Below are 24,131 nucleotides of genomic sequence, written 5' to 3'. Positions count from 1 at the left end.
GGGCTTGCTGACTGGGGCTGCCACCCACACCTGGACTCCACTAGGCAGCTGTTCACGGAGACACAGGTGACAGCTGAAGAACTGCACCAGGTTCACTCACTCCCTTCAAACTCCACTTGGCACCAAAGAAAAATGTGTTTCATTCCAAAGAGACACCCGAGCCTCCTCTGACAGGAAGCACTTTGAAGCAGCTGCTGCAGGCGGTGACCCAGGCGAGGGGCTGTGCTTGGCAGAAGCTGTCTGCATGGGCCGCTGGCCAGCTCTGGAGCGCTCTCCTTCTTGCCCCACTCCAGGTCTGTCGTCACATGGCCTGTTGTTCCCATCAGCCAGGCCTGGAGGGGGCTGGGGTCCCAGATCGGCTGGGGCCCTGCTGCGTGGAAAGCCCTCCGGGACCCAGGGCCCAGCTGGGTTCCGGTACAGCGGAACCCAGTTCCTGAGCCCCAGCAAGAAGGGCCCTTGTAAGATTCCGGGAATACTGGCCGGGAAACTTCCCCTCTGCAGTCCAGAGGGCAAAGAACATTCTGGGCCCGTGGAACATCGTCTGACCTTGAGCGGTTGGTTAGGAAAGCGCTGGCGTGAGCCCTGTGCCGGTCTTTTGCCCAGCAGCTAATGCCTGGAAAAGGCAGTGAAGACACTGATTTGTGCTCAAGAAGCAGGATGTTGGTTGTGGGGTGCGGTGTGGGCAGGGACTAGAGTGGTCAGAAGCCAGGTACCCCAGGTACTCCAAGAGAAGGGGTAAGGTAGGGATATAATGAGGTAGGGAGGGTCCGTGACGTGTTGACACTGTCCCTCCCCTCTGGGGACAGAGAGGGCGCCTCTCAATGGGCAGGGTGTCCCTTCCTTGAATTTGCTAGAATGGAGGGCCCAGGACCCAGGAAAGAGAGGCAGAGGAGGCCGGCCTCTCTCCAGGAAGGCCAGAAACAATGCCCAGGGCTGGTGAGCAGCAGGCGAGGCCTGGCCCTTTACCCCCAGGGCCCTGCCTGGCCCTGCAGCCAGGCTGGGGCAAACAGTCTCTGTGGCTCTGCTGCAGATGTGACAAGAGCAGGGTGCTTCACCCGGGAAGGCAGCGGTCAAACCTGCCCAGCCCGTCACTCCTCACCGGGTGGCCTTGGGCAGGTCTCAGTGGTGTCATCTCAAAGTCCCTGGCAGAGGGCAGCCAGCACCCAGGGGTCTGTAGAAGGATTGGTGCCAGCAGGTGTGGGGGCCCCATGGTATAAACACTGTGATCTGGGGCCCGGGCCGGGGTGCCCCGGGTGCCAGACTTGTGAGGAACAGGGCAGGCGGGGAGACACCCAGGCCTTTAGCTGCCGACCCGGGAGGTCCACACCTTGGTGCCTGGGCTGGACTTCCAAACAGAGCAGGTCTGAAGAGAAGGCTCTGCTCTCTGCCCAGGCTCAGGGCAGTGCTGCTGGGTGGGAGAGGGGTGCAGGCCGCCCGTGGGGAGCCTCTTCCGTCTGCCCCGGCAAAGCTCCCCGGTCCTCCTGCCAGGCACTGTAGGCTCTGTGAAATCCAGGCCACCCCGTGACCGCCCCTGGCTCAGGGTCTTCCCTGTTCCTTGGGCCATGCCAGGGCAAAGGCAGGAAGGACAGAGGGTGTGCACAGGTAGAAGATGACAAGGAACCTGCTCTCAGCCACCGAGCAGGCCCAGGCCCAGACCGCCGACAAGCTGCCTCGGGAACTACTGTGAGCACAACCAGAGGGGCTGAAGGGACATCACGCAGGGCCCAGCAGGTCAGCACCTCCCCTTGTGGTGCCAGTGACTCCAGCCCCGCCCTGCTCAGCACCCAGAGAGCTCAGTCTCCCCGTCCTGTCCTGGCCCCACACCAGGCAGGAGTGTGAGGTCACTCACTGTGGGCTCTACCACTGTGCATGATCAGGCCATCCCTCCCTCCGATCCCGCTTTCCCCAGTTGGCTACCAACAGAGGACAGGGCCAGAGAGGCCTTTCAATGCCTCTCTGTGGGCCCTTGGCTCTGGGGAGGCGTTCAGGGCCATGTGTGAGAGAGACCTGGCACAGGGGCAAAGACACACCTCAGTCACGGGCAGGACACAGCCCCTGCCACGGAGGGGTCACAGCTGGTAGAGACAGGGACCGTGCAGACCATGCACTGCCCACTAAGATGTGGCCAGAGGGGTGTGGGCCTGGAAGGACAAGCTGGATGCTGCCAAGGAGGCGGGATGGTGGCATTTCCACAGAGGGAAGTGCTCTGGCCCAGGTCCCAGGGTCCCTGTAGACTCCACTGGCGCCAGCTGGTTATGACATCAAGCAGCTGGGCTCCAGAGTGGTCAACAGCAGAGGGGTGGCCCGTCCCTTCAACACACGTGAACTCTTATGCACAGAGCCCGGACTCATCTCCTGCCCAGGGGGTTTCCCTGGGTGACACATTGCAGCCACATTGCAGGGGCACAAAGCAAGGTGCCAAGGAGCCTGTGACTCCCAGCCACAACCTGGCCCCCAGCTTGTGGCCCGCTCAGGGCCATGGAGCACATTGCCCACCTGGCTGTCGAGCCTGGGCAGCACCAGGTCCCGCGGGTCTGTCCTTGCGCTAAGAGTGCCCCCCTGGAGGGAGAAGAGGGCGGTGCAAAGACACGGACAAACCCCCTACCACGAGGCCACCAATGCCGAGTCAGGGGCGAGCTAACACTTTCTAATAGCCGTGTAACAAAAAGTACAGCGGCCAGGTGAGGTCGACTCAAAGAGCAGCTTTCCACCTGGGTCAACCCAGAAACCCAACAGGTCTGGTCCCGGTGCTGCCCCACCCCATCCCTGAGGCCCTGCCGCAGTCCCCCTCCAGGACATCCCAGTCTGGACCATCAGCATTTCAAGCGCTCAGTCACCACCTGCAGCCGTGGTCACAGCATGGGGCAGCAGGGCTCCAGAGGGTCACCCATGGCTGAGGGATCTCCGTCCCTGGGTCCTGCTCCTGTGGCCTCCCTGGGGGTGACTCCATCCCCACCTGCCTGAATTAAGGCTGCTGTACATCCGCCCAGTAGGCTAACAAAGAAAGACTGACAAATACCCCCAAACAGGGGCCAAGCTTCACCCTCTCCACCCACAGTGGGAGCAGAGGGGAATCACTCGCCGAGCACCAGCCCGGTGGTCACCCCAGGGCCTGCTGAGCACTCCCTGCTGAGCACTCCCAGGAGCAACGTCCACGGTGTTTAAATAAAGAAGAATGGTCATGGACGACGCAGCAGATCAGTGTACAAGAAACAGCAGGTTGCAGAATAATGCCCCACCTTCTTTTGTAAAAACAAAATACCAGAATATTAGTAGCACGTTCGTCTGCACAGAGAAGGTGGTCAGGAAGGGTTTGGCAAAATGTAGGAGCAAGCTCCATCCGGCACCGCCACTCGCACTTGTGTGTGTGTGTGTGTGTGTGTGTGTGTGTGTGTGGTGCTGGGATGGAACGAGGGCCTCACACATGCAGGGCGAGCACCTGACCACTGAGCCATGTCCCCAGCCCCACTTATGTTTCCTTTAAATGCCATGAACATAACTAGACTCTGCAAAGGGTCCACCCTTCGTGGTGCAGTGTCAGAGTGGCCCCCCGACAGGGCCTCGCAGAGGCCTGCCCAGTAAGTACACTCTCAAGTAAAGGGGCACCTGGCACCTGGCCACCCATCTGAGGACACATCAAGAAAGACAACACGTTTTCTCCAACAACCAGAAGACACCCTGAGCACAAAACCGCACAAGCCCCAGGCTCCGCCTTCCGCTAGGCCACGCCACTGCTGTCAATCAGCAGCTGTCACAGGAGCACTGTTGGGGGCTCCTACAGCTGCCACAGGGCGGCACCGCGCAGCAGAGCCCCGGGTGCCACCACCCTCTGAGGGAACCGAGCAAGGAGGCCTGTGCCTGGGAGCATGGCAAGGCCGACTCTGCAATCCTCAGGGAGAGGGGCACCACAAGGGCTGCTGTGGTCTGAGTGTGTCCCCAAATCCAGCCTAGAAACACAATCTCCTGCGCCAGTGTCAGGAGGCGGGCCATGGGGTGTTTGGTCGTGAAGGTTAATGCTGTTATAGGATGGGCTCTCTCTCTCCTCTCTTGCACCGTATGAGGACAACGTTCCTCCTCTGGAAGGGTGACCACAGGAGGAGCCATCTGGGAGCCAGGCTGGACTTCCAGCCTCCAGGGCTATGAGAATCATTTCTCCCCATGCGGGTTCCACAGCCCAGGTATTCTGCAGAGTGGCAGCAGACTCAGAGAAGGAAGGCCCAGGCCCAGTCTCTGCCGCCGGCAAGTAAGATCTCTCGCTCCCTGAGACCAACCCCCTTACCCTGAGATCCTGGAGCAGAAAGAAGGTTCATGTTTCAGCATGTTGAGGTTTCAAAGGGGACTTTCCCCAGGAGGGTCCAGGCAGTGGCTGGGAGGTTCTGGAATTCCCGACCCCAGACCTCAGGTACACTGAGGCTCCCTCTCTCACCCCATGTTTGCCTATGGCCCCAAACCACAGGCCCCTCACCCAGGAGAGACCTCAGGGGGAAAGTCGGGCCTGGAATCCTTTCCGACCCAGCAGATCACCCAGGACAGAGGTGACTGACCAGCCCTCCCCAAACCCAGGTGCTCTGGGTACCATTTTCACCAAGTCTCTCCAGCAAAAGGTAATCTTTCACAATCAAAGCCATGGAGAACAGACTCTCTCAATGACCAAGCAAGCCAGAGCCCCGTCACCACAGGGCAGCTCCATGTGCCCATAGGCACCATGCCCACCTGGTGCCTGGAGACCTGCTTGGAACTGTTGGACTTTGGACCCAACAAACAGAACTCGAGCTCCTTCTTGTGAGGGCGGTTCCATCCCAGAGCCTCCGTGACGGCTGTCACTGATTCTAGGTTCTCTACATCTCATAGATGTAGGGGCCCGAGGGGCTGGGGGCCATCGACCATGACATCTGCAGCTGTGACGTCTCCAAGCACACAGCTGAGAGCAGCGCATGCTCAGCCTGACTCCCTGGTGGGCCGCCCCTGGACGGGCAGGGCCTCCACCTGCTCATCTCGGCATGCTCACCTCTCACACGGTTTCCAAACCCAGACCCTGTATCAAAAGTCACTCTGCTTTACCCCACACAGCAAGCACAGAAAGACAGCCATTTCTGCTACAAAGGCCAGCCAGACCCGTCCTCAGAGGTCAGTTACAGTCAGGCCTCTGCTTTAGAAAATAAGACCTGAGCAGAACACGGGCACCAGGGAGTCTAGGAGAAGGGCAGCACTGACCTGAACTTCCCAGTCCGCACCTGCAGCGCTCTCATTCCACACCGCTGGGCACCGCCAACGTCACCCACGATGTCGTCTCCAATCATGATGGCCTGTCACAGCAGTGAAATATGCTCAGAAGTGATGTCAGGAGAATTTTATTCCCGTGCTCCTTCATCTTTTTCGACATCATAAATTGCTTGATTTGATGTTTAAAATCACCATCACACGAATTAAACAAGATAATATTGTCACAGTATTGATTAAAAGTCAAGCCACCTTGAATATATCTCCTGCTGCCCCCGTGGGCTGCACCTCTGAATGGTTTATATTTGTGAAATCTGAAATCAATCATCAGGCATCCGTGTGATGTGGCACACGGGACCAGTGGGGTGCGGCTGTGCTCGGCCTCCGGGTGAGCATGGACTATGGGCTGTGATTGACATGGCATCAAACCCTCTGAAATCTGGGGGTTTTACCAACCCTTAGTTCTGTGAAAACTAATTACAAACCCCTGGCAAATCTTTGCAGTCACAGTTTAAAAGGTTTTGCTTTCAATAATGAAGTGCTACTTATCAAGGACAAAGTGATACGCAGGAAAACACACAGAGGGTCATTCGAGGCCTGACACTTGTTGTTGTTGTTGTTTTGCAGCACTGGGATGGAACCCAGGCCCTTGCACGTGCTAGGCAAGCCCTCTACCACTGAGCCACGTGCTCAGCCCCTGGAGACCATTTCCTTTCAGAAGCAGCCTCAGGACAGAATCCCCCACCTGAAACCAGCGCAGAACCAGGCACCCCCTGAACCAGCATGTTCCAGGACAATGGACAATATGCAAGGATGGACAGTGACTTCTGAAACCAGGGAGCAGATGGGGCCGGTCCGGCGATTGGCACGGCTTTCTGCCCTCAGCATTTCCAGACTGTGGGTGCAGGGAGGGTGCGATGGAACCCAAAGCCCTAACCCCCAGTGTGATTGTATCTGGGGATAGGGCCTCCAGAGAGGCCGTTACAGTTCCATGAGGTCACAGGGTGGGGCTCTGACCCAAGAGGACTGGAGTCCTCATTGGAGACACCACAGCTCTCTCCACACACAGACGAGAGGCCACGTGGGCACACAGCAGGAAGGCGGCCGCTATGGTCTGGACAGGGTTTAAGGGTGCCTTCCTCAGGCTCACGTGCTGGGTGCTCAGTCCCCAGTGTGGTGGCTGAGGGGAGGGAACATTAGGAGGTGGGCCCGTGGGAGATGTTTGGGTCATGGGGGCGACTGATGCTGGCCTCGCGAGTGTGCCTGTTGGAGAGCGCCATTACCACAAAGCAAAGCCACCCTCGCGCCTGGACCCTTCTATAGGCAGCGTTTCCCTTCCCTTCTCCACTGTGCTGTGATCAGCTGGGCTGGTGGGGTGGGCACCGGAGGCTGAGCAGATGAGGCTGCCCAATGCTGGACTTTGAGCTTTCAAAAATTGTAAGCACAATAAACTTTTAAAACTAAAGTATCCAGGGCTGGGGACGTAGCTCAGTTGGTAGAGTGCTTGTTTCCCATGCACAAGGCCCTGGGTTCAATCCCCAGCACCAATAAATAAAGTAAGTAAGTATCCAGCATCAGATATTCTGCTTTTAGTTAAAAGTAACAAAGAGCCCCCACAAAAAAGCCAGGAAGTGCACCCTCACCAGAAGCAGAATTTGCCGACGCCCTGATCTGAGACTTCCAGCCCCAGGACTGTGGGGCAGTAGACTTCTGTTGTTTAGGCTCCAGTCTGGTTTGGTTTTTTGTTTGTTTGTTTGTTTTTGTTTTTGCTAGTCATTAGTCTGATCTGACTAAGGCAGAAGAAAGCTCAGGGGGAGCCCAACAGACAGACACCCCGATCCCGGACTGAGGACACAGAGCTTCTAAGATCCTGGGGAAACCGAGGCAGCACAAGTCCAGGGGACAGTGTCAGATGGGAGGAGGCGGCACTGCAGACTGTGGAGGTGTACAGACGGTGTCCCTGGGTGTTCGGTAGACTAGTGCCCAGCATACGCAGTGTGATAACTCCCTGAGGCCTGGGGAGAACCACACCAAGGGCAAACAGTGCCCGGACCTCACACAGGGTTGAACCTATTCTCACCAGCCAGGCTGGAAAATCTCATAATTCACAGGGCTCTGGGTAGTGTTCTCAGAAATGCCCTGCTTCAGTGTCGAGGAATAATCAGTCCTAGACTAAGCCCTGTTCTGCCACTGCCTCTAAAATCTTAAAAGCAAGATTTGGAAGGATCAAACTATTTCCAGGTAATTTAACTGCATCCCAGAACAAAAGCTCAAAAATATTTATGTTCATACAAAAATATGTGATACCCCAAAAGGTAAAATTCACAATGCCTGGCATCTAATAAAAAATTATCGAACACGCGACAAAAGAAAATATCACACACATAATGAGGAGGAAGACCCATCCATCACAACTGACCCTGTGGGGCTCAGGGGTGGCTCAATGAGAGAGCTTGCCAACATGCACCCAGCCTTGGGTGGATCCCAGCACTGAGGGGAAAACTGACCCTGAAACGACACAGTGAGAATTAGCAGATAAGAGCATAAATCAGATCTTGTAACTGTATTCCATGTCTTCCAAAAGTTAAACAGAGAAATAAAAAATAGAAAAAGATCCAAATCAAGCTGCTAGAGATGAAAGTCACAATGTCAGGGTTTAAAACACATTAGGTGAGCTGTCAGATTAGACAATGCAGAGAAAAAGATAAGTGTAATTGAAGATGAGATAGAAGACATAAAATTTTTGAAGAAATAATGGCAGAAAGATTTGTAAACTCAACAAAAATTCAAAGTCCACAGATCCAAGTTTCCAATGAGCATCAAGCACAAGAAACAAAGAAAACTTTATCAAAACTGATAAAAAGGAGAAAAATCTTAAAACAGCCAAAGGAGAGAAAAAGACACGCTATATATGAAGACACAAAGATGAGGCATCAGATTATGTTGGAAACGCTGCAAATAAGAAGCATCATCTTCAACACATCCAGAATTCTATGCCCAGCAAAAATATCTTTCAAAAACAAAGGTGAAATGAAGATATTTCAGACAACAAATCCATCCTACAAGAAAATTAAAAGGAAGTCCTTTGGGCAAAAGAAAAATGATAAAAATGGAAGTGCAGATCTACACAAAGGGACAGAGAACACCAGCAATGGTAACTCACGGCACAGGTAGGCTGCTAATTCCTCCAAGTTTTCAGGACTCCACTCGGGTGACACCATCTGTCCTCACCTCCCAGTGGGCTATGTGGCCCTCCCAGGGTACTCTGTGTTGCCAGCACCGTACTGCATCCTATGGACTCCACTTGCCTCCCTCCTCCAGGCAGGAAGGAGTCCAGTGAGGGCAGGGGCTCTGGGTGACATCTGGCACTTACTTGGTGGCTAACAAACGTTTATTGAGTGGATCATACCCTGAATCAAGGTATGGCTGCCAATGTCTGGAGACACTGAGAGACACAACCGAGGCTTCTCACTGGTCACCAATGGAAAGAGGAGGATTAGAACAGTCCACGTCAATGTTGCCCAAACTTCAGTCTTTCAGGGGGCTTTCTTCTATTAATACCTGTATTATTAATATTAGGATTAAATGCATTCACACCTCTCTACATAAATACACGTAGTGATGAAGGAAAAAAGCAGTCTCTCTCACTCCCTCAAAAGGATCTGACTGAAAGCTTCAGAATACCTTCAGATCTTCCCGAGGTGCTCTGCTGACACCTTACACTTCAGCAAGTTGCAGCTCTGCTCTCAAGACAATCCCGGAGGACCCTGGACAGGGGCCAGGCAGAGGTACCCGATTCCAGTGACAGCTGATTACCCTGAGGCTGATGGGGACAGATGCTTTGAAACTCACAGTTGGGCCACAGGATTCCCCTCTGGATTCAGATGCTGGGTGCAGCTAATGGTGAATACACAAACAAACCCAAACCAAAACGAAGCAAAATGATGACCACAAAGCAGTCATCAGCCATGGATCTTGCCCACGGAGGGCCCATCCCCTGGGCCAGCCTCGAGGACAGGGGTCCAGATGGAATTTGCTCCTGGGGGCGGGAGGACCATGGGAAAGGGGCAGGCACTATGCGACTAGCAGAATGGACAGAGGACAAGTCTTAGACTAGTTAGCGCAGCGAGGCTAGGGCCCTGCCCTGCTGTGTGCTAGCTCCAAGACCTGGGGCCAGGCTTTACTTCAATCTGTGGAAGATGGGTAACTGGTGGTGTTTAAAGTTAACTGGTGAGTAAGTTCAACATCTCCCATGGTGCCTGGACTCAGTATGTCACCTAACATGTTAAAAGTAAGTAGAAGGGGATGTTTCCTTGAGGAAACTGCTGATCTAATCATGCTGGAGACAGTCCACATGCTTCACATAGGAACCCTTTGCTCCAGGTACTGGGGACCTTGGAGTGGAGCCCTGTGTGGGCCAAGGTTGCTGGCCAGGCAGTGGGGACGGTGTGAGTCAGACAGACATGGTCTCTGCCCTTGTGGAGCTGAAGCAGACTTTAATCAAATAATCCCGTAAGCACACAATCTGGCCTGTGATAAAGCACAGGAGGCTGGGAAGCCTGGGCCGGCAGGCACGCTGGAGAAGCTCCCGGAGAAGGTGAGGTGCTGAGTTTTGATGTGAAGAGAAAGAGGGGTCCACCAGGTTGTGGGGTGTAGAGGGTGGGAGCATTCCCAAGGGGACAGCGCAGCTGCACTAACTGCCCACCCACCCACCGGTCACCAGGGCAGGCCTTGCAGTGAATTCCAGAAGCACAGCTGATAAGCCTGGAGCCACTGTCCTTGGAAACAACTGGAGGAATCCTGTGGGCTGTGCAAAGGACAAAGAAGAGCTGGTGCCACCCGTCCCTGGCTGGGGTGGGGGCATTTAGAAAAAGGCGAAGCTTTTCCAAGAATCAGCCTGGGCTCTTCACCTAAGTGCAGAGGCCAGAGGGCCCCGTCAGAGAGGCCACAGGAGATGCTGGGACCGGGAGAAACGTGGGAGAGGACCCAGGACACAGCACTGAGTCCTGCCGACCCCCAGTGGCCACGGTCCACTGACACGGAGGTATAGTTCATACCAGTGCTTCCCGCTGGTTTTCACTGGTCTTTCCTCCACCTCCGCCCATGTTTCCCAAAGTGTGTTCCACGTACTAGTAGACGACTGGATCTTGACAGAACAAGGCCACACATTCAATGCAATCCTGCGATGTTCATTTTTAGATTAATTTATCATGGTAACTTGGAGATTCTGTTCTTCCATTTATAGTAATGGTAAAAAGTTCCTTTTAAAATACAATTGTTTAGTTAAAAAATGAGTCAGTTTAAAGAAACACTGGATTAATATTAGTGCCAGGGACAAGTACCTGATAAGGTAAAACCTGGGAGGACTGGGCAGGGGAGAATGGCCAAGCACAAACAAGTGGAATTTTTTGTTTATCAAACTTCCCCAGAACTACTTGGAAATCATCAAATCCCGAAGAAGAACCAGCCAGTGGCACTTCTTCCCTGAGGGGGACAGCACAGAGGAGCCCACCACCCACAGGGGATGACTCCAGAGCTCCCAAAGCCAGAGCTGCCAGGCGGCTGGCCAGCGAGGCCGCCACGTCAGACTCTGCTTCACCTTTCCGGGTGCGTCGGAAGCCGTCAGCTGGGCCTGTGAACACCCACAGCGCTCCAACTGGGGCCCAGGGACCATGATCCTGGTGGCTCCTTAAAAATAGGATGGGTCTTCCCCATACCACACGTCATGCCTGGCGTTTTCCACACCTCTGGACAATCAGGTTTTGTGTGTGGCAGGGGCACACTCACACACACACACACGCACACCCATGACTGGCAGCAGAAACTCTTCCCTCTCAGAAGGGGCACCCTCAGGGTTTCCTGGGCTGGACATGTGCTGGTGCAGCCCGTGGAGACGGAACCAGAAAGACCTGGCCCTTGGAGGAAGAGCTGTCACTCAGGGAGCAGCCTTTGTGGCGTGGCCTGACACACAGGCAGCAGAGCCCCGGGAGGCAGCCTGTGGGGGTGCAGGGAGCGGGAAACCAGGGGTGCGTGGCTGCCCGGAGCAGCGATGCCTGTCTGGGCCAGCTTGTGGGCTCTGAAAACCAAAATGCGTTTGGGACCCTGGGGACTTCAGAGATTTACTATCGGTGAAGGGCGATAATCACGCCAGGAGGAGCAATTATTCCCAAATCATTTAGGACTTAAAAAATCATTGGCAAGAAGATGGAGGTCAAGAGGTGCACTGTCGGGGGAAATAAAAACCTCTACCTGTCAGGCCTGGATCTCACTTCCTGTCCGATGAGCTGGCAGCGCCCAGACGGAGACACAACTGAGAGGCCAGACTCAGATCCCGGAACCCAGAGAGCTGCAGGAAGTGCCCCAGGCCTCGCGGCCGTGGGCTCCTTCCTCCTCCTCCAGCGTCACCTGACTGCAGGCACTCCTTGGCCACCACAGATGCCAGGAGAAGAACAGGGGCAGCATTGTGGAGGACGGACTTCCAGGGCAGAGAGTGTCCCCAGAAAGCCTTCGTTCCATGACATTTTTAGCTACGTCAGGACTCTGCTGGGTTGAGCCTGTCTCCCTGTCACAGGGCAGGGAACAGCAGGGCTGAGTGGGGACAAAGCAGTGGTCGTACCTGCATTGCAGCACTGAGGAGCACACACCCCACGTGGAGAGGCCCAGGTGACATCTACACCTTCAGCCTCCAGGACCCCTCAGCAAGCTCGGGTGGCACATCCCTAAGCCACGTCCACCAGGGTCTGGCACATTCATAAGGAGCGAAGCTGAAGGGCCAGGGCTGGGAGTGTGGCTCAGTGGCAGAGCACCGGCTGGCATGTGGAGCTGGGTCACATCTCCAGCACAGCCAAAAAGAAAGAGGAGGAGGAGGAAAGGAAGGATGGACAGGTAGACAGATCAGAAAACGCAAGGATCACTGTTTTTCAAAAAGAAACAATGGTGTTGGTAAGGACACAGGCAAGTCTGGCACACGTGTCCTGGAGGGTGAACTGACACACCCTCCTAAGGAGAAGCAAGTGTGGGGACCATGGCTCCACACCACAGCCCCAGAGCCCGGAAAAGCATCAGAAGTGTGCACATGGAGGCAAACACAAAGCTGTCCCTCAGGATTAAGTGCAAGTGGGCAGGAAGCAGCCCCATGTCCCTCCACGGGCAGGTGACAGGGCTGGTGTTGAGGTGCTTCCTCCCCAGGCTCAGGCTCCTGGCCTGTGACATGGACCCTCGGGCCGGCTGCCACACACAGGCTCCTCCCCACCACCCGCCTGGTCTGAACGGCCCGACTTCCGTTAAGTTGCACAACTTACAACCAACAGGACGGAGGCTTGTGGAGAACAAACTGCCCACGCTGACCTGTCCTGCGGGCGTCAGTATGAAGCTCTACAAATACCACAGCCACAGAAGCGTCAGCCATGAGAACCAGGCATTTCTAGAATTAACCATTCCATGTTTTCCTTTGCCCGATTCCGGATCCTAAAAGGGGCCTCACTCCCTCTAAGGGGTTTGAACCGCCCGTCTATCAGAGCGACTAGCCCTTCACTTGGGGCTGCTGGGGAAAGGTTGGAATGGGAGCTGGGTCTGGGAGCTCCGAACATTCCACGCAGGCGAGAGCTCTGCAGCCAGCAGCAAGCCAGCTGGGGAGAGGCGCGGCCAAGGGAGCCAACGGCGGTGATGACTTCATTGATTAGACAGCTTCAGGAATTCAGGGTCTGCCGCGGCCTGGCACTGGGCAGCCAGCAGCTCCTCGTAGCCATTTTTTCATTAAAAATAAGGAAGAGGAACAGAGAATTATCACCTCCGCAGAAGCTATCTGAAATGGCCTTATTTTGAAATGCTGCTTTACAATGTGGACACATCCTGACACTCAAGTAACCTCAGCCAAAAGGTCAGCAGAGCAGCGGGCTCGACCCTCAGAATGTGCAAGCTCACTCTCCGTGGAGCGGGACAGCAACGTCACCTGAGGGCGGAAGAGGGACTTAGAACGTGGGAGGTAAATAGGTACAGCTTTGCCACATGTGCCTGGAGTCACCAGAGAAAATAACTCCCCAGCTTCCCAGGGCCACAGATGCTCCAGAAGGACCAGCCAGAGGAAGGCAGCAGCCGCCCTGACCTGGCAAGAATCCAGAGGCCTCACCCCCTCCCACACCCCGGCCCCAGCCTCCAGACCCCAGAGCGCCTCAGCTCTTCCCCAGGGTGTGCAGGGGGATTGTCACAATGGCTGTTCTTCCACTGTATAAGAAAGTACCTTAAGAATTTATTCTCTCTTAAATTCACCTGATGAGTGAGACGAACATTAACACGGTTGCTTATATTTAAAAAAAAAAAAGATAAGCCATGTAAAGATGGCTCCCCGTGAGAGACAAGTAGGAACAGAACAGAATCAGGAGCTCAGGAGTCTGACCGCCTTGAACGTGGCTGGTTCTGTGGATTTGATTTTGGAACTACATAAATATTTTACATAACTACGAAACAAATTCAAATGCTGCAAAACCAATTCCTTAAAAATTAAAAGTAAACTGAATTCAAAAAAAGGATCCACCTGGGGGACCTCTCTCCAGAACAGATGTTCCCTGCAGCCTTAATACGCTATTTTGCTCATCAATCTCCAGAGGGAATGTGCTGTAAAGAGAAAGAACTGTCAAGAAGAGACTGTCACCAGCACCAGCCGCCATCTCATCACATTCAGAGATCAGCGGCCACCTCACCAGGGACATCGCAGGGACGCGTGGAGCTACCGTATACCCTGCCAGCACCATGGAGTAAGCACTGGGGGCATCCGGCTTCCCTTCCGCGGCATGCCCTGGGACTCAGGGACGTGTGTGAACCACAGGCCTAAGCAGATGATCAGGTCGCTGTTCTGGAGAGTGAGGATTCCTGACCTGGCCGAGGGAAAAGCAGATGGGAGGGGAGAGGAAGCACAGACCACGGCTCGGACCTGCACCGGAAGTCTTAGTAGGAAATTTCAGGGTGCATTTTGCGTTTAATAATGTCAATTTTTGAGAGCTTCACTTGAAATGATGATCAACCCAGAAGCAATGGGAACTACTGACATCCTCGCCACGGTTTCTAGATACGCTTCCCACTAATGGTGAGCAGGGCTCCTTAGGAGGACGGTGATCCAGGCCTCAGGCAGGAAAGGCACAAGGCAGGTCTGGGACACTCTGCCATGACTGGGAGGGAAGAGCCTCTCAGGCACCATTGGAGTCAGATCAGGAGGACCTGGGTGGCAACCCAAGGAGGTTCCCCCTGGTCACAGATGAAATGACTGGCACATCAATAGCGTAACAACTAGGCCATCAATAGGGTGACACCAGGCAGCTGGACAGGATGACATCTGGAACAGACCGACACACATCAAATGCATTTAGACCATTTGTCTGTAACGACATGCGTATTTTAAAATCTCACCTGACCTTGGGAGGATGCTAGAGAACTCATTATTTTAAAGACAAATAAATAAAGGAATCTGGCATTTCCAACAGGAACCTCAGGCTAACCAGCAGTAGACTGGAATTCTCCTGCAGAGAAGGATCCCAGAGAAGAACTGAAGAAGGGCCACCCCAGGATGCAAAACCTTCTAGTGACCCTTCATGACCAGGTGGAGCTGGCCCTGGTCATTCACAGCTGCTGACACCAGGTAAGCACAGGGCTGGACGTCCAGAGCCTGCAGCTAGAGAGGAGGTTGCACTAGGTCTGGGCCCAACCCGGGGCAAGGTGCTGAACCCACTGAACACAGCGGTGCAGGAGCAGGGGGCAGGAGCACCACCCGATCCAGGCCAGACCCTGGGAAACCACAGGGCGGACAGCCCAGGTTTCCTTCAAAAGTTGAAAGAAAAATAAGAATGGGGGAGGAAGAGGAAGGATAGATGAAGACATTTAAAAACAGCATCATCCAATTGCAATGGAAGGACTTTGTATCCTGATTCAAACAAATCGTGAACAACTTAAAACATTTAAAGACAAACAGAGGAATATGATCTTTGATGAGATTAAGGCATTGTTGTTAATTGTTTTCAGATATGATAATGGAATTGTCTATGCTTTTATAAAGAATCCCTAGCTTCAGAGGTAATGCTGCGATTTCTAGGTTTTGATTCAAAATAACTTAAGAGGAGAGGATTGGTGGGCGAATAGATTAAACAAGCAGCTAGTAGACTTGGAAGAGGTCCCAACAGACAAGCATGGGACAATCTGAACAATAAAGTAAATAACAGTAGCAACAAAGCGTAACTCATGCAATAAAACATTGTGGGGTCCACGTTGGGTCCCTGGGTCCATGTTGGTATAAACAAAAGGAAGAAAAGGGGAAGCTATCGCTTGTGGTGAATTCCAATTCATAAAAAGTGCCATTTGGGAAACACCATTCAGGTAAGAATTACCCATGGATCAGGCGCAGTGGCACACACCTCTTAGCTACTTAGGAGGCTGATGCAGGAGGATCTCAAGTGTGAGGCCAGCCTGGGCAACTTAGGGAGAGCCTATCTCAAAAACCAAAGGCTGGAGATGTGGCTCAGTGGTACAGTGCCTGTCTAGCATGTGCAAGGCCCTGTGTTCAATCCCCGATGCCCTCCCTCATAGACATAAGCAGTGCATGGTACAGCAGGGAGGGAAAGCGTGATTCGGAAGAGGAACCAAGCACTTTCCCACAGAATGCTCATTAAAAGGAACAAACATAACTTCACAGCACAGAGCCTTGCAGACACCTCTGTGACCACCTAGCAGAGTTATCATCGCCATAACAGGTTCTGTGCGATTCTGGCCCAAGATGTGTAACTAAAATGAAAATGTGAGGAAACAACAGGAGAACCAAATGCAGGGGACTCTACAGAATGGCTAGCCGGCATGCTTCAAAAACCCACAGCCACGAAAGACAAAGGACAACCAGGAATTGTCCTAGAATAAATGACACCAGGGGACAGGACTGCTAAGTGCAACATGTCCCCAACAACAACAACAACAAAAAAAAAAAACAGTGGCACTGGCTGGGGACACCTGATGGAGGTCTCCAAATTGGTCAATGGTCCTGTACCAATGCCAGTTTCCTGGTCTATCCCTGTCCCACAGTCACGGTGTAAGCGCCCACATTGGGGAGCCAGTGGACGGCACGTGAAGTCCACCCCATCACGGTGGCAACTTGTACTCTGTGTGAAATTTCTTCAAAGTGAAAAGTTAAAATAATTTTTAAAATAGTTATTAGTTGATAATTACTGCAGCTCCATGATGTGCCTTGAGGTTCCTGTGCTGCCCTTGAACTGTGCAGGTACTTGAAATGCTCCACATGAATGTTAACAAGAGAGTCAGGACGCCTAACCCTAATGTGCGAGGTGTAGACCCAGCTGGGTTGGAGTCCAGCAAATCAACTGGAAAAGAACCCTTCTAGGACAGCTGGGGACGTTGAGACATGGATTCATCGTCTAATAATAAGGAACTATTGTTGATTTTAAAGGTAATTTCTAAAAATTTATTTAGGTACAATACATGTTAAATAAAACTTATCACCATAATGACCATCAGCGTTCAGGCTGCCGACACTAAGTGTGTTCACAAGGCTGTATGGCCATCTCCATGTTCCAGAGCACTTCATGGCCCCAAAGGAGATCCTGCACCAAAAAGCCCCAGGCCCCAGACTCATAGACACTTGTTTCTGTGCCTCTGGATGTGCCCGTGCTGGACAGCTCCTGTAAGTGGGATCACACAACAGCTCTGTCCCTCCCTGCCTGGCCCCCTGCACCCACCAGGCTGTTCTAAGACTCTTCACGCTGTAGCGTCTGTCAGTACCTCACTCACCTTAAAAACAGACGGGAAAAAAAGTCTCTTAAGAGAAAGAAGAGATCAAGCAGATCACAGTGAACCTGGCGGGTGGACACGCGGGGGTCACTGCCCCCTACTTGCACGTGTGTTTGAAGTTGCTTGTGTTGATGGACACATGGGAGGTGGCATCATCTTCTCTCTACTTTTGAACGTGTTTAATATTTCTCACAATAAAATAAAAGAAATCCTGCCGTTCCTACCTGGTGGGCTTCCACTCCCATCGCTTGCAGGGCCAACTTGAAAAACTCAGGAGAAGGTTTCCCCACCACTTCCGCTTCAATCCCACAGGCGTACTGGGAAAGGAGAGAGACGCAGCATGGGTATGGGTCAAGAACAGGTGCATGCCCATGAAAAGACATGCCAATGTGTCCCTAAGGGTCAGGAGCCTTGACAAGGCAGGACACGGTGGACCTGAGAGTCACAGATTACAGGCAAGAGAGCCGTGACCCTTGTGGTCAGGACACCCAGTGTCGTCCCTGCCACCCACTGAAAGGCCTGCGGCAGCATGAGGCATGTGGCAAAGCCACGGCCTCGACCCGGCCAGGAGACCAGGGCTGGCATCTGCTCACTTGGCTGCCACGGAGGGCCTTCCTGGCTTCCTCCTGTGCGCACCTCCAGCTCCACCACAGGCCTCCTGAGAGGTCCACTTCCACCCACTAAGTGTGGGAAGGCAGGAGCACTGCAGCCCTGAAGCTGACCTGGGGCAGCAGCCAGGGTGAGGGCAGCTCAGGGGATGTGGGTCAGAGTGACTTGAGGGCCACAGATGGCCTGGTAAACGGGAGGGGAGTATTAGGAAGGAGGTCAGTTCCATCACATCTGAGGTGCTGCTGCTGACCAAGGTCAGGAAGGAGGCCAGTGCTCAGCACGGACACAAAGCCATGAGCAAGAGAGGAGTGCAGCAGAGAGCAGGCTGGGAGAGCAGGCAGGGAGGGGCTGGAAGAGGGGACAGGGAGGACAGAGTGATGACCAGGACAGCCCCAGAGGACAGGGAGTGCACAGCTGGAGGCCCCACACAGGAGGGGGACTTTGAAACAGGAAAGGCCACTTATGCATCAAGCCTGGCCTCTTCTCCAGGAAGGTCTGAAGGACGTCAGACGTCCCTGAAGAGGGCTCGGGGCAGAGCCAAGGTGGGCACCTCGAGCGCCTTCATGTAGGCTCCAACGTCCAGCATTAGGCCCGAGGTTTCCTTGTAGTAGCGTCTACAAGAGAGCAGAAGGGAGGAGGTGAGCAGAGCCCTGGTTCAGGTCAGCACCGACGCCGTGCCGAGCCGACTTGTGGGGGCCTGGACAACAGAGCCCAGGGGCCAGCAGCCCTGGAGGTGCCTGCTGAGATCAGGCCTTCAGTCTGGGTAGCCGCTGCCACCAGCCTTGGGACCCATTGCAATGATTAACTGGGGACTCCAGGAGCAGCTGGATCCAGTTGCTGACACAAAGGAAGACAAGTGCCCTGTATTCTGGGAAGGGACAGCAGCACATGGAGCATGTGGCGGACCCGTAATTGCTAATAATTAACCCTAAGTACTGTTGAAGAAGAAAGTGTCATTAGTTCCCCAGCAGCCCGCCGCATCTCCATCAGCAGAGGTCCGGCAAGGGGCCGGGCGCCACAGGCACCAGATGCTCTTGGGAGCCATTGGGAGGTCAAGTCAGCTTGGCCCGCAGGAGAGCTCCTTTCTTAAGACAGGTGCCATGAGGCCAGTGGCTGGGCTGAGCCCTGGTCCTTGACCTGACCTGGCCGCCCATGTCAGACCTGAGCCTCGAGGCACCTGGTCCCAGGTCCATGGAGGACCGAGCAAAGCCATATGGCCATGAAGAGGGGTGAAGGCAGCTCATCCTGCTGCCCTGAGGGACGTACAGAAACCCCAGAGCCGAGAGCGGGATCTGACATCAGAGCTGTGACTGTGTCCTGCCACCCACCACATCAGTGTCCCTTCTCTTCCCTGCCCTCCAGATTTGGGGACGTCAAACAAGCATGTGTGCAGAAAACCAGAGAGAAGGTGAGCAGCCTCACTTCAGGGCCCAAACCCGTCTCTGCTTTCCCACAGGACTCGGGTTGCCTAAAGACACACCATCAACACCCAGTGCTCCCTAGGCGGGTTCTGGAGTTCAAAAACCACTGACTCCTAGAAACCAAAATCAGAGCCTTTAATACTTCCTTCCTTTTTAACCAAATCTGGGCTGGTTTTATAGGCCAAGAATTTTTCCGTATTTCTTATTCATTCAGGAAAATAAAAAAGCCATCTTGAGCCAACTGTTGGATAAAATTTTTTGGAGGAGCAGTAAATACGAGTCTCTAATTTATTCCCACACCCTAGAGACTGCGTTCATTCTCTTTTGTTTCTGACCCAAAGGGCCACAGTGGCCCTGGACAGGCCCATGCGCTCTACCCAGGGGAAGCTGGCGCCAGAACAGGGGGACCAGTGGGAGCAGCAGTCAGATCCGATTTTATGCTTTATTCTCCTGCCGTTTCCGATTATTCAGCACAGCTCCCTTCAAAATGACCACTTGACCTTTCCCAGAAGAGCCATTAACCTTCCATAGTCTGTGGCGTAAACAGCTTAATTTTCTGAAGGCGGCATGACAGAAGAAATTACAAAGCCAATTCCCACTCTCGGTCCAAACAGATGCCAAATGTAAATCACTCCATTCCAGGAGGGGGACACCCTGCCCCGCTCGGCCTCCGCCGCCCCTGCCTCCTCCACAGCACACGCCTCATCAGCGGCCACCCCAGCCCATGGCAGCACCTTGACAACAGCCTGTCCTGGGTCTTGGGCCCAGAGCGGCTGACCTCACCTAAAAGCCATTGGTTTCCTTCCCTGGCTTAACCCCCCCCCATGCCCAAGTCAGGGCCCACCAGCTGGAGCCCACCCACCTCTTGACAAACCCTCCTGCTGCCCAGGCTGTTGCATATTACAAACCCAAGAGCAGAGAGTCCATTTTTTTCCCAACAACATACCGATTTTGACTACTCCTCATAATCTGGAATTATTAATTCAATAATTATGAGACAATTTTAAAGAAGAAAATTTAACATAAATGAGCCTTGAAGAGCTTCTGAATTATGCGGTGATCTAGCACAGGGCTGCTGACCAATCACCCAGGGGGTGTGAAGGCAGGAAACAGAAAAATGACGTGTTGTGCACATACGAATATGTCACGATGAATCTCATTATTACAGATGACTACAACGCACCACTTAAAAAAACCCACCCAGGGCTGGGGCTGGGGCTTAGCAGTAGAGCGCTCGCCTGGCATATGTGAGGCCCTGGGTTTGATCCTCAGCACCACATAAAAATAAAGAAACAAAATAAAGGTGTTGTGTCCAACTACAACTAAGGGAAAAAAAAACACCACACAAGGGCTCAGCCCAGCCCCGGTCAGTGAGCTAAGCAGGCCAGGGCTGGGCTGACCTCCCAGCAGTGCCGGAAACTGCAGAGGGTAAGAAGGGAACGTTGACTTGGCTGGGTCACGGTAACCACAGCTGATCAAACATGACTTGGGTGTTTCTGTGGAGGTGTTTCTGGATTTACATGGTAGAGTCTGAGTAAAGCAGGGCACCCTCCATGACGTGGGGAGCCGAATCCAATCAGTTGAAGGCTTTCACCCAGCGGACTGCCCTCCCCTGAGAAGAAGGCATCAGCCAGCAGACTGAAATCTAAAATCTCGTAAAATCTCCCAACTTTTAAACACAGGCCCCAAAACACTTTGAGATCTTGTAAGGATCCAACATCTGCTCTAGAACACGGTCTAGAGGTGCGAGGCAGAGGCCCTGGGGTTGACCAGGCCAGGGGCACTCCTGGCCCTACCAGCAGCCACCAGGTCAGGGGCTCACTTCACCTCTGTGTGCCTCTGTGCCCCCACCTGCCCGATGGTGCACTGCCCACAGCTCCAGGGCTGCGGTCAGAACTGAACAACACGGAGTAAGTCCAGCGCTTGGCGATGGCCAACGGCTGAGCAGAGGTCTCTTCCTTGTCCTCTCAAGCAGCTGGCCCTGTTCAGCAGGCAGATGCCATGAGACCAGTCACAGAAGGACCACACTGGACACGGCTTCTCAGAGAAGGCTGCGGATCTGCCTGAGCAGTTGGGGGAGGGCCCCAATGTGTCCTTGTGACCGTGACAGGCCGTGATCCTAAAACTCTAGGTGTTTCTCTTGCGACAGGGTGAACCTGCATGGCTTCTGTAAAGCAGCTGGGCAACGTGCATCAGGACCCCAGAGAGGCCCACCGGGACCCTCTGAAGACACGACCCGGGTGCACAGAGAAACAGCCCCCGCAGGGACCAGGGAAAACAGCCACACAACGGGGACCCTGTCACAGAGACAGCCCCTCTTTGTGTGCAAAGCCACCCACAAGACACGGCCTGGTGAACATAAAATGAGGTGACAAAACAAGGCCCGGCTGGACACCACAGGGTGAAGACACCCTCCGTGAGGCCCCTGGGTGAGGAACACCAGGGCTGAATTCCTGGGGCAGTGGAGGGAAAGACGTCTTGTCTTCCCTTCTGCTCTGTATTTTCTAATTCTTCTGTAATGTCTGTGTGCGATCCTGGCGGTCAGCAAGGGTATGAAGAACATGACCAGGGCTGTTTCTGTAAGGAAAGGGATGGCGCTGTGGTGTGGCTCTCAAGTGTCCCCTAGTGGGCCAGGCAGTGGGCACTGGTCCCCAGCTGATGAGCTGTGGGGGATGGTGGGATCTTTAGGAACTGGGGCCTAGGTCACTGGGGTGTGTGCTTGGGGACATTGGGACCCCCACCCTGTCCTCCTTCTCTGTGAGGTGAACAGGTTTCCTCTGCCACATGCTTCCGCCAAGATCTCTGCCTCACACAGGCCGAAAGCAATGTGACCCAGTGGCCATGGACTGCAACCTCTGAAACTGTGGATCAAAATAACCCTTTTTCTTTTTAAATCGATTTATCTCAGATATGTGTCACAGCAACAGAAAGATGACTAACACAAAGGGTCAGGCACATGCCAGAGGCTCAGACTAAGGGCTGCTCATAAAATTACTGCTTTACAGAGATGATGCTCTGGGACCACAGACACTGACTGCCCAGATCAGATTATCCCCCAGGCCCTCAAGCCAATTGGTCACTACTTAGGTGTCCCTTGGGACCGGTCTTCACACTTTGGCTATATCCTGCCTATTGCACAACCTTCTTCTTTACTCCAAACTTGGGAGGGTCAACATTTGGCCTCTGAGATCTCTGCAGGGTCTCCATCCACCCTGAGCCTGGCCTCTCCTAGCTGGGAGTCCACACAGATGCTTGATCACCCAGCTCCAGAGGACAGGGCACTCTGGTTTCCTAAACAATCACTGAAGAAGAGGAAGGAAGAAATGAGGAGGAAAGGTGGGGGAGCAGGCCGCCTGCGCTCCCTCCACACCCCGCCAGCACTCCCTCCACACCCCGCCTGCTTCCTTCTTGATTCTCTCAGAGAACCACCAAGCACGTCCAGGGGAGCCAGAAGCGACTGTCTCTGGGGCTGACTCACCCTTTTCCCAGGGATATGAGCACGGGATTCTCCAGCTCCATGAGAGTCTGGAAGGCCTTGTTCATGTTCTGGTAAGAAAAGCTCTCCCCGGCGTCTGCCAGCACCACGCAGTTTGGGTTGGACTGGTCAATCTGGTCAAACTCTGAGCGGACTCCTGGAGAAAGATAAAGAGATCATGACCCAACCCAAGAACGACGCGGCCTCCCCCGGTCACCCAGGCGCCTGACACATCTGCCCCTTTCTCAGAGGCTCTCCGTCCTGTTTTCTCTTTTTTATTAAATTGATGATTTCTAACGGGCACTGCTCCTGCTCCTGTGTGACCCTCACAGCTACCGTGGGGGGTGGACAAGGAAGGGGTGTTATTCTCCCCTAGTTAGAGAGCTTATCAGGAGAAAGACGGAGCTCTCCTGGACCCCTCAGCCCCACACTGGCACTAGCCCCAGGAGCTCCCCCACTTCAGCCCAGCAGGAGGAAGCCCAGAGCTTTGTAACCAAGAGGGGAACCTGCAGAGGTGGGCCCTGGCAGGAGGACAAGCTGGGCTGCTTGCGGTCTGAGCACTGGCACCGCTGGCCTCACCCTGGAAGAGCCCTGGACACTTCAGGTGAACACACACGTATAGGTCCTGCCAGCCTAACCCTAACCCCAAGGAAGGACTTTCCTTCTTTTACTCCCCCATTTTCAGCTGAAATAGGGAAAACTGGAAGGGTAAACAGAGTCTAGGCTTCATGGCTTCAGACCCCTTAAGAAACCTGCTCACATCACCTTGGTATTAGGTGTTGACCTTCTGGTGAAAAGAACAGAGGTAGCCACAGCGAGACCCCTTCCTGTCCAGCAGCGCCAACAACATGAGTGCTGATGAGGACGGGGGAACAGCACAGCCCTGGAAAGGGGCAGCAGCGTCTTCTAAGACTGGACGTGGGCCTGCCCTGTCCCAGAGATTTGGCTCCCAGCCTTGACCCAAAAGAACCATCAGGAATGCTCACTGCTCCTAAGAGCCTAATACGGGAAACCGCCCAGTATCCACCAATATGGGGATGGACAGACTCACCGTGGCCCTCACTCAGTGGACTATGACCCTGCACTAAAACAGAGAACAGCCCATACATGATGTAAATAAAATGTGGAGTCTCAAAAATGTTTTGGTGAAGAAAATACTGTGAAAATTTTGAAAAATTTGTGGAAGTTTTGGCAAAAATGTTTTGCATAAGGAGCCTCTTGCAAAAGACTATTGTGGGGGTTGTGGGGTTGTGGTCAGTGGCAGAGCGCTTACCTAGCAGGCGTGAGGCACTGGGTTCAATCCAGCACCACATAAAAACAGATAAATAAAAGTACTGTGTCCATCTAGAACTAAACAAATATTAAAAAAAAAAAAAAAAAAGACCATTGTGAAAGTGAGGGCTGGCTCAGCAGGCCTGGCCTGCCACACCCTGCACGTCCCAGGAGTGGCCTGTCTGATAAGAGGGGTCCTCATGCCTGAGGCCTGGCCCACACTGTATCAGTTTGCCCTCGGGGCTGGTGGCCCTGCACACTTCCATGACTGACTGCAGATAGCAGTCCTGGGCATCGGGGCTCCAGGGCTCTTCCTGCTTGCCAACACTTCACATGTGTTGTGTCATATCAGA

The 24,131-nt window shown here is 53.7% G+C and overlaps 1 protein-coding gene across 2 annotated transcripts in view; it reads right to left on the bottom strand.

The window, feature by feature from the left end:
- Positions 1 to 24,131, bottom strand: part of LHPP (phospholysine phosphohistidine inorganic pyrophosphate phosphatase) — a 96,042-nt gene that overhangs the window by 54,837 nt on the left and 17,074 nt on the right. Inside the window, exons 3-6 of one of the 2 annotated variants that reach the window (XM_081267447.1) lie at positions 22,510 to 22,663; positions 18,161 to 18,224; positions 17,226 to 17,318; positions 5,215 to 5,306 (exon numbers count right to left, since the gene is read on the bottom strand). In XM_081267447.1, coding sequence (XP_081123573.1) covers positions 5,215 to 5,306; positions 17,226 to 17,318; positions 18,161 to 18,224; positions 22,510 to 22,663 — 403 coding nt within the window. Of the gene's footprint in view, positions 1 to 5,214; positions 5,307 to 16,702; positions 16,893 to 17,225; positions 17,319 to 18,160; positions 18,225 to 22,509; positions 22,664 to 24,131 lie in introns of those variants that run through there. The other variant, XM_081267448.1, reaches the window with a different exon arrangement.

This window comes from Spermophilus citellus, assembly GCF_964194105.1.
Source record: "Spermophilus citellus genome assembly, chromosome: 15".
In the NCBI taxonomy this organism is placed as follows: Eukaryota; Metazoa; Chordata; class Mammalia; order Rodentia; family Sciuridae; genus Spermophilus; species Spermophilus citellus.
The sequence above is the reverse complement of the archived record's forward strand: the minus strand, read 5'-3'. Positions and strand labels throughout refer to the sequence as shown.